Genomic DNA, 10,231 nt, shown 5'->3' on the forward strand with positions numbered 1-10,231 from the left:
TTTGTAATTAACCCAATAATTTTTTGGCTGATCGAAGCTACTAAAAGTGCAAAGAAGGGGGTAAGAAAAGGAAATAGAATTGCTGTTGATTCTACCTGAATTTCCATGTGATGCAAATGCAATGGACTTGTTGCTGCAACTACTCTACCTTTTTAGTTAGGATGTCATTAACTTATCAATATAGCGTGTTGTCAGAATTACTTAGGTCCACCTAGTTTCTAGAGAAACATGTCTCATATCTACATATATTTGATCCCATTAACTCTACTTCATACCATATTTTTATTAATAAATAGTCAACTTCCATGATTTCTTGACTCTACCTCTGGTACTTGTAAGTCCATAATTTCAACAGACTGGCCATAAAGACTCGGTGTTGATTGGTAGACAAGAAGGGGAACTAGCAAATTCCTAAACAAAGAAGCTTAGGTTTTGGGTCCATTTTGATGTGGGGTCAGTGATTTCAAATATTATATTTTTTTAGTGTGTGTCATGTAAATTATTTTTACAAAAATTTAAGTTTATATGATATTGATAGTCACATAATTATATTATATATGTTTTACAAAAATAAAATGATCTATTCTTCAAATAATATGTAGCATCAATTTGTTTAAGATAAATACAATCAAATTATATGACTTCTGATCAATCTAATTTCATAAATGAATGATTTTATTAGAGAGAATTAGAAGATGAATGGTTGAGATTAGTGAAGTGAGCATGGAGTGGACTCACAGTCTGGAAACCAAACCCTCTAATCCAGTTAGTAGACGGAAGGGAGGCTGATGGCATTTCTAATATCCTGATTGCATCCATCTTTGTCTGTTTGTTTTTTATGCTTCTTATGTTGCTATCACATTCTTGAGAAGGTCAGGTAATAAGCTGCCAACCAACATTCAAGAGTTGGAAAGTTATAAAAGTAAGTGACCTACATTGTTTGAGTAACCTTTAAGCAAAACAAAGTTCAAGATCTTGAGGTAGTCCTTCATTGCTTTTCACATTTCTCAAAAGGTGAGTGGATCCTCTCTGTACGAATCTTCACTGTCTTTCTATACCAAGGTTTTTCTTTACCATACAATCAGATCAGAAAGAGTCGTACAATAGAGAATTGTTTCGAGACAAGTGATAGAATAAGATTTGAACAAGGACCTAGCCTCCTCGAAAAGTCATTGCATGTTAACATTCGTAGTAATACTATACATAAACTAATTTCTCCTTAGATTTATGTCATTGATGGCTTTGTTGTTTTTAGGAATATGTTGACAGAGGCAATTGCAGTGTTGGGGATGTGTGTTGTGTTATGGGCATATCAGGCCATTATTAGGCCTCCCCCACCCAAGATATGTGGGTCCAAAAAGGGGCCACCAATAACTTCGCCAAGAATCAAGCTTAGTGATGGAAGGCATTTGGCTTACAAGGAGAGAGGTGTTCCCAAGGAAAATGCACAGTTCAAAGTCATTGTTGTTCATGGCTTTGACAGTTCCAAGGACCTTTACTTGCCAATTTCTCAGGTATGACTATCTCCGTTCTAAATTTTTTTTAGAGGAGTTTTTCCTTAGTTGGATTGGAGAACAGTTCAACATTATGAGAAATTGGCGGATCTCATAACACGAGTGAGTCTCCAGTTAGGCACATTGTAGGATGCATTAGTCTCTCTCAGATTTTTAGACTAAACTCTGGTCTAACTGGAAGGAAATCATTGTCGATTTTCTAATCTTCAACTTTTTGTTTCTATAAAGTGACATTTTTTGCAAAGTTTGCATTACATTTGAGTCCAAGTAGAGAATATGCCGAGTGTAGGAATTACACATGAACAATATGCAGCGTATGCCACAAAGCAATGTCTCAACCTTCTTATACCATGTCAGCATGGAACTTTAATTGAGACCCATATTTTTTACGTCTGGTTAATTAAATTAGAGTAATGCTATACCAACATTTTTTATTTTATTTGTATAAGATTCTCATACAAATTATCTGGTTTTTCTGGTTTTTTTTTTTTAGTACCACTGTCACTTATTTGAGTGGGTTTCCTTTGTAAATTTTGTGTGTACAATTTTCCTTAAAACTCCTGTAGATATTTGATGAGTTTCAACCCTGGGATTTTAATCAAATTGCTTGAACATGTAGAAATATTATTGGTTAAAAAAATTATATATATTATTTTCTTTTTTTTTTGGGTGCAGGAACTGATGGATGAGTTGGGCATATATGTTGTAACATACGACAGAGCTGGGTATGGAGAGAGTGATCCGAACCCAAAACGCTCAGTGAAGAGCGAAGCATACGACCTTCAAGAACTAGCTGACAACTTACATTTGGGACCTAAGTTTCATGTGATTGGCGTTTCCATTGGAACTTACACCACTTGGGCTTGCCTCAAATACATACCCCACAGGCATGTTATCCTTGCTCTGTTTTAATGCTTAACTTTTTTCATTGTCTTTATCATGCTAAGCTTTTGTCATGTTCAAAACCTCCAATTATTTGTATTGTTTTGGAGCCTTTTGAAGCTTATCTCCATATCACACAACCAACTTTCTTGAGAATTTTCTCATATGAAGGCTTCAATGAATGCTAGGTTACTAATTACAATGATGGTTCTCAATGTATGTGTTTTTTGGCATTTTAAGCACTCATATTTCAATGGGTAAATTACACTGACACCCCTGAGGTTTATATTTGTTACAGTTCCCCCTCACATTTGGAAAATTACACTGACTCCCTGTTAATTTAATTTTATGTATGATGATCATTACAGTGAGGGGAGGAACTGTTATGAAACTTTAAATTTCAGGGGGCAATCTGTAATGAAACTTTAAATCTCATGGAGGGAATGTAATTTTCAAAAGGTGAGGGGAGGAACTGTAATAAACATAAACCTCAGGGGTATCAATGTAATTTACCCTATTTCAATTATGTTGAATTACCCAAAAATAATAATAATAATTATCCAAAATATTTCAATTATGTCAATTTAGTTCCTGAAATATTAGATATATGCTTTTGTGATATTTATGGCCTAATCACTAGAAGAATCTTCAACTTTATTCTTCTTTTTTTTTCATTAAATTTAAGTAAAGATTTGGGTTAAAAGTTTCATCTCATGCCAAGCACTCCTACGCTAAATTTTCAATTTTTATCAAACAACCAGTTAACCGGAAGGATGTCTAGGAGATCGACTGGCCTAGTGTAAATTTTTTTCAAATTTTTCCCAATTCGATCGTCCACTAGGTTGTTCGGCTAGTCATCCACCAACGGTCACTTGCGAAATTTGATAAAATGTCAAACGCTCTCTTGATTTGATTAAAAAAAAAAAAAAGATAAGGCTCCCTTTCATTTAATACCAATTTAGTAAAACTGTTGGAATACCATTTTCATCAAATTTTTATCAAATTTAAATTTAATAAAAGATTTGAGTCTGTTCCCCCCCCCCCAACACACACACACACACACACACACACACACACACACACACACACACACAAACTAGTTTGATTATTTTAAGTCAAAAATATTTTAATTGTTTGGTTTCAGCTTATTTCATTAACAATATAGAAAAATTAATTTTTTAAACAGGATGCACCCTATTGGCAAGTACTAAAAAGCCACAATTTTTTTTAAAAAAAATTTGTCTTTAGTTAATTTCTTTTTTACTTTTTAAATATTTCTAGCCTAGAAGGATCTAAAAAAGTTTTTTTTAAATCACTAAAGACACAAAAAAAAAAATAATAATAATAATAATTCCAAACCCTACCTAAACTTTTCTAATAACAAAATTTTGAGAAATTGACTAGTAAAATCTCATTTTGTAGACTTGTAATCTAAAAGATCCTAAATATTTTTGTTAGTGACTGAGTGATCCCTTAAATTATTTGTTGACTGTTTTGCCATTGTTAGTATAGTTGGGGGACAAGTGGCGTGGTTATGTATGGGAAAGGTGGTGGGGTGTTTGTGTGTCACATTGTTCGAAAAACGCACTAGTAACTTTTTAAAGTTTGGTTGTTTTTAACACGTAAAGTGTGGGATATAAATTCCTTACTAATTATTTTTTGACGCGTGACGTGAAGATGCACAGAAATTCAATCAAATTGGGTTCACCACCTTGAAGTGTCACATGTCACGTTTAGGAAAAGTACACTAAATAGTTTTTAATTTTTTTAGAGTGTCACAACATACCCGCCACGTTGTTACATTTGAAAAAAGTATACTAAGGATTTTTTTTAGAATGTTACATCATACCTACCACGTTATCACATTTGAAAAAAGTACACTAAGAATGAGTAAAAATTTTGAAGTGTCACATCATGCTTACCTTGTTGTCATAGTTGAAAAAAGTATACCAGGGAGTTTTAATTTGAAAAAAGTACACTAAGAATGAATAAAAATTTTGAAGTGTCACATCATGCTTACCTTGTTGTCATATTTGAAAACAGTATACTAAGGAGTTTTAATTTTTTTGAAGTGTCACGTTGTTAGAGTGTCATATTAATACCTACCATATTGGAGTATCACACTATACCTATCACACATTCCCAAAAAAAAAAATAACTTCCTCAATTAACTAATAAGGGTATATTGTCTAACCAATACTCATCCACATTTGAAAAAAGACTTACTAGTCACACACTATACCTAATAAGAACTCCTCAATCAACCATTTAAAATATGGACCAAATGGTACCAAAGTTCTCAAAATAGGCCTTTCCACTAAATTTTTCCAAATTTTTTTATTTCATTGTTTTAACAACTTTATTTTGAAAAAATTAAAAAAATAAATAAATAAAACACTAAAAATCCCTGCCCTAATTTCACTAATGATTCCCCTTGTGTACACCTTTTTGTTAACATAAATTTCAGAACATAAACCTTACACTTTGGATCATTTACCATGTGTATTATCAAGAAATCAAGACAAAATAACATACCTGAATCCATTGATAAACGGTTAAATGGAAGCGTCTGATTGTCAATAAAACCTTTGATATTGGGTATGTTATTGCCTTCTAATCCTTTCCCATTTGGTGCCTTATGTTTCTCCTTGAGAGGATTTAGAGAAAAAAAATGGCAGTGTTCTTATTTTCCACTTGGGAATGAATAGGGACCATAACCTTTTAAAGGTTGTAATTGGTTTTCAAAACTGAAAGGTTGTGGAAGTTCAAAATGAATGAAAACCAACTTTAACCATTATTGGTTTTAATTTCTATTTATTGGTTTTCAAAACTGAAAGGTTGTGGAAGTTCAAAAGGAAATGAAAACCAACTTTAATCAATATGTTTTAATTTCTATTTCTGCCCCTCATAGAAATAGAAATTATACAATTAGTATCTACACATTAGGTCCATAACACATATACCCTTAAGCCTATTAACTAAATTGAATCACTTAAATTGTAAGCTTCTTATAAATGATAACACCACATTTAATTATGTGGTCCCATTGAGACATTCTCTAACAATCTTCCACTGGACCACATATGTATCCTGAAAAATGTGCTTAACTTTAGTGAGCTCAGAAATTTGTTATCATAACTTGAGGTATCCAAACAATCTTGTCCATTAACTATATTAATATAGGATCAAAGCGGTCTTCGTTACATCAATTGTAACTCGACCCACCAATGGTCACGTATACTAATACAGCTAAATGACATAGATCAATCATGGATGCGTAGCATGGAAATTACATGTGATGTGATCCATACATGCCTATTTCCAACTGGTCCTACTTAACTTTATTGAGATCAATACTTCACAATACGTAACAGAGCGTAATAAACTGAATATTTCATTTCTGCAGAAATTAATCTAATTACATAGATAAAACTCAAGGCTGACATAAAGCAGTAATATAAATACAAACTCCCACTAAACCAGAATGTTCTCAAATAGAACAACACCCATCTGAGCAGTGTGCTCATGAAAGACCTTGAGTGGTAGTCCCTTCGTAAGTGGATCCGCTATCATGGAGTTTGTCCCAATGTACTCTATGGAAATCTGTCCACTCTGCACTCTTTCTTTTACAACTAGGAACTTGATATCAATATGCTTTGATTTTGTCGAGCACAGATTCTTGAGGTTGCGGTTGTAGAGTTTGTTCCTCAGGAACAATTACCTCATCTTGAATGGGGGTTTGAACTATATTATCTTGAACAACATTGTCTGGTTGAGGATCCGAAATTACTTCTCGAGCAATGACAGGTATAGGAACCTGTGATTGGTCAAAAGTAGTAGTAGGAAGTGGGATTACTCCTGCTTCCTCCTCAAAAACAATGTCTCTAACTGGATTTCTCCCCCCAAACTCAACATCCTCAAAAAATGTTGCAATTCCCGTCTCAAATATTGACCTATTTGTGGGATCATAAAACTTGTAACCCCGTGATCGTTCGGCACATTAAGTTACCAAACAGATAATCTCTAAATAAATTAATTTAATGACAACATCTCAAGATACCTAGCACAACATTAATACCAAGCCTTTGGGTAGTGATATTAACTGTAAGTGGTATTCTTGTTGTAATGATCAAACATTGACAATAAGTTATGTCAAATAACAAATCTATCTTTTGATGGATTTATTATTCACATTAGGTTTTCTTGACAATTGGCACATGTTTATCACCACAAAATGTGTGTGTAATTCTGCCAAGTCTTAATCATGTCTTTGGACCGATAAATATCCACATGAGATACACAGACATGAACTTCAAAACATTCCATATAAAACAATCTAAACAAGAGAGATCACTTTTGTGACATCTTGTTTGAATTGACTTATATTGAGAATGTTAGAAAATTAAATTTCTGTAGACGTTGTATGAAATTACATTAAATTTAAAGATTTCTAAATTTGTGACCCCGTATATGTTATATAATCTGCAGCAATTCCAATTATATATATACATATATAAATAGAATTGACGGGTCCAAAAACAAATAGTTTTTTTTTTATGACGTTCAAAATTAAACCGATCAAATCGCAAGATATATCTATATATATATATATATATATATATATAAATACATGATGTTCATCCATTTGAGAGGAAAAAAAAACTGCCCACCGAATCATTCTACAATTCCAGAAAACATATTGCCATTTTCACAGAACAAAACAGGAAAAAACAGAATTTACATCCATAAGAAAATTCAGAATCTGATTCCAGGAAACTAAATAGAATGAATAAAGCATATCAATTCTGATAAGACACATGATATGTTTGCTTTGATACCAATTGTAAACATAAATTTCAGAACATAAACCTTACACTTTGGATCATTTACCATGTGTATTATCAAGAAATCAAGACAAAATGACATACCTGAATCCATTGATAAACGGTTAAACGGAAGCGTCTGATTGTCAATAAAACCTTTGATATTGGCTATGTTATTGCCTTCTAATCCTTTCCCATTTGGTGCCTTATGTTTCTCCTTGAGAGGATTTAGAGAAAAAAAATGGCAGTGTTCTTATTTTTCACTTGGGAATGAATAGGGACCATAACCTTTTAAAGGTTGTAATTGGTTTTCAAAACTGAAAGGTTGTGGAAGTTCAAAAGGAATGAAAACCAACTTTAACCATTATTGGTTTTAATTTCTATTTATTGGTTTTCAAAACTGAAAGGTTGTGGAAGTTCAAAAGGAAATGAAAACCAACTTTAACCAATATGTTTTAATTTCTATTTCTGCCCCTCATAGAAATAGAAATTATACAACTAGTATCTACACATTAGGTCCATAACACACATACCCTTAAGCCTATTAACTAAATTGAATCACTTAAATTGTAGACTTCTTATAAATGATAACACCACATTTAATTATGTGGTCCCATTGAGACATTATCTAACACTTTTATGTGGGATTTTGGTCTTCATAGTGTAAATTGCACATACATCTACGACCATCAATGTGTTTTTTTCCAAAGTTATCCTTGAGCTCCGGTTGCTTCCGTAATTATTAATACGGTGAGATTAAGTGAGAATATTATTAATATAGTGGTATTAGGTTAGAGACATAAAAAAAAAATTGTTTGCACATTATATAGTGATATTAGTTGGTTAGGATTAAATCAATAAAATTACATAAAAGTCCTTGTGTAAAAGGTGAATTTGCTGTTTTTGTGTAGTAAGGGACAAAATGATCTTTTTTTCCTCCAATCTTATGGGATTAATTTCAATATGACCTCTCCATAGGATTGTTAGACCCCTCTTTGGAGGGGTTTCATGGTTTCGTATTAATTGTTCAATCCCAATCTCTATTTTTGAAAATAAACAATGCCTCAATTCCAGAATAGTGTCAGGTTTGGAGATCACATAAACACGCGTGTCATATTTTGGGTCATGAAAAATCAAAATGCCACATAATGCATACATTAAAACCACAAGTATCATAACTAGTTGAAACAATGGTCTGCTCAAAACTCAAATTTAAGCACTTCTAATGCATATCATTGTTGCAGGCTAGCTGGTGTAGGTCTAATAGTTCCAGCGATCAATTTTTGGTGGCCTTCATTCCCTCTTCAACTGTGCTCAGATGAGTACAAGAAACAACCTATGAAGGACCAGTGGAAACTTAGGGTTGCACACTATGCTCCTGGATTGCTGTATTGGTGGATGACACAGAAATGGTTCCCTTCTTGCTCAATCATGGCAAGGGACCCTCTGATTTTTGCCAAAAGAGACTTTGATATCTTGAAGAAAATGTTGGAAGTCCCTAATCCTGATGAGGTAGATTTTCTTGTCTCTCTTCACATCCATTCATTTAGCAATCTATATGCAAATAGAAGTGCACAAAAAAATAAAATAAAATAAACAATGTGGTTCACTTTATTTAAAGTGTGGAGACAGCACCTACAATATGTTTGTTATACAGTAAGGTCTCATTTGATATCGCTATCAATTTTTATTTTTTGGTTGGAAAACAAAACAAAGAACTTGATGGTGGGACTGGGCAAGTGGGAATTCACCACATATTTTAAAAAAAAGAAAAGAAAACATCTTATAAGCTGGTGCCAAGGGATAAACAAAATAAGTTCTAGATCAATATCAAGTTTAAGAAATTGTGACTACAATTGTTGACTATAGCAATTGCATTTTTAGCAGCTTTTAGGGTTTTTTCTTTCAAAAAATCTTTTTACTTTTGGATTTCTCTATCCAAGAAAAAATGGAGAAGAAAAAAAGAAAAAAAAAAAACTACTCGAGGACCAAAAAATAAACTTTAAAAAATGGCTTTTTTTTGTGTTTAGTTTTTTTTTTTTCAAAACAAAATAATTTTTGTTTTTAGACTAGACAAATTTAAAAAATAAAAACTTTTAACACAAATTTAAAGACAAAAACTCACTATAAAATAAAATAAAGAAAGCAAGAAAAATATATGAATTTTTTTAAACTGTTGCAAACATGAAGTGTTGGAAAACATAAGTTTCAAGATTGATGAAGCTAGGTTGTTGTGATTTTGGAAATGGCAGCATAAGATACGACAGCAAGGCGAACACGAGTCTCTGTACCGAGACTTGATGATAGGTTTTGGCAACTGGGAATTCGATCCAATGGAACTCAAAAACCCATTTCCTGACAGTGAAGGTTGTGTTCAAATATGGCAAGGCTATCAAGACACTCTGGTTCCATTTCAGCTTCAAAGATTTCTTGCAAAAAAGCTTCCATGGATCAAGTACTACGAAGTCCCTGATGGAGGGCACTTGATCATTCATGACAATGGTCTATGCAATACCATATTCAAGACCCTTTTGCTCAAAGAAGAACCCATCATCATATAGTCTCTAAGTGTTGGTTTGAATTTGTTTTGTTATTGTTTTTCTAAATTTCTCTGTTTTTGGCTTGAGAAAGAGAAGGTTTAAGAATATTTTCCAAATCTGTTTTTGGATTATGGAGTTGTGTTTGAGAAGAGAAAGAAACTGAAATAAAAGATGTGAAATTCAAGATTTGGGCGTACCATAAAGCCAAAACACCTTATTTGGTTGAGTTTTCAAAGGTTTCTTGCGAAGAAGTTGCCATGGATCAAGTACTACAAAATTTTCACTTAATTCAACTGCGAAACAAAAAAGGTCTCACTTTGAATTTGTTTTTGTTTTCCTTATCTCTCTTGCTGAAGAAATGCATAATTTTTGATGTTTTTCGAGGTTTGAATCTCTGGCTTAATTATGATCAATCAAATTTCAAATTCTCACTCATCCATATATATTATACAAAAGTTGTTTTGAATTTCTT

At 32.7% G+C, this 10,231-nt stretch overlaps 1 protein-coding gene across 2 annotated transcripts; it reads left to right on the plus strand.

The window, feature by feature from the left end:
• The first annotated feature begins 207 nt into the window (after nt 1–207).
• Nucleotides 208–9,994, plus strand: LOC114273438 (uncharacterized). 2 transcript variants are annotated; one of them, XM_028215230.2, is made up of 5 exons: nt 208–453; nt 1,256–1,514; nt 2,190–2,401; nt 8,464–8,731; nt 9,472–9,994. In XM_028215230.2, exons 2-5 carry the CDS (start codon nt 1,260–1,262, stop codon nt 9,778–9,780), a joined length of 1,044 nt encoding a protein of 347 aa, XP_028071031.1. In that variant the 5' UTR covers nt 208–453; nt 1,256–1,259; the 3' UTR covers nt 9,781–9,994. The 2 variants fall into 2 exon arrangements, with proteins under 2 accessions (XP_028071031.1, XP_028071030.1); XM_028215229.2 differs by lacking the exon at nt 208–453 and adding an exon at nt 697–1,014.
• Nucleotides 9,995–10,231: the final 237 nt, after the last annotated feature.

Source organism: Camellia sinensis, chromosome 12, assembly GCF_055761805.1.
Source record: "Camellia sinensis isolate YWXY chromosome 12, ASM5576180v1, whole genome shotgun sequence".
Lineage (NCBI taxonomy): Eukaryota > Viridiplantae > Streptophyta > Magnoliopsida > Ericales > Theaceae > Camellia > Camellia sinensis.

Bases quoted from the DNA above. Each gene is read 5' to 3' on its own strand.
- LOC114273438 (XM_028215230.2), top strand. From the start codon at position 1,260: ATGTTGACAGAGGCAATTGCAGTGTTGGGGATGTGTGTTGTGTTATGG. The intron at 1,515-2,189 runs GTATGACTATCT...TTTTGGGTGCAG, and splicing joins TTTACTTGCCAATTTCTCAG to GAACTGATGGATGAGTTGGG. The intron at 2,402-8,463 runs GCATGTTATCCT...TCATTGTTGCAG, and splicing joins CTCAAATACATACCCCACAG to GCTAGCTGGTGTAGGTCTAA.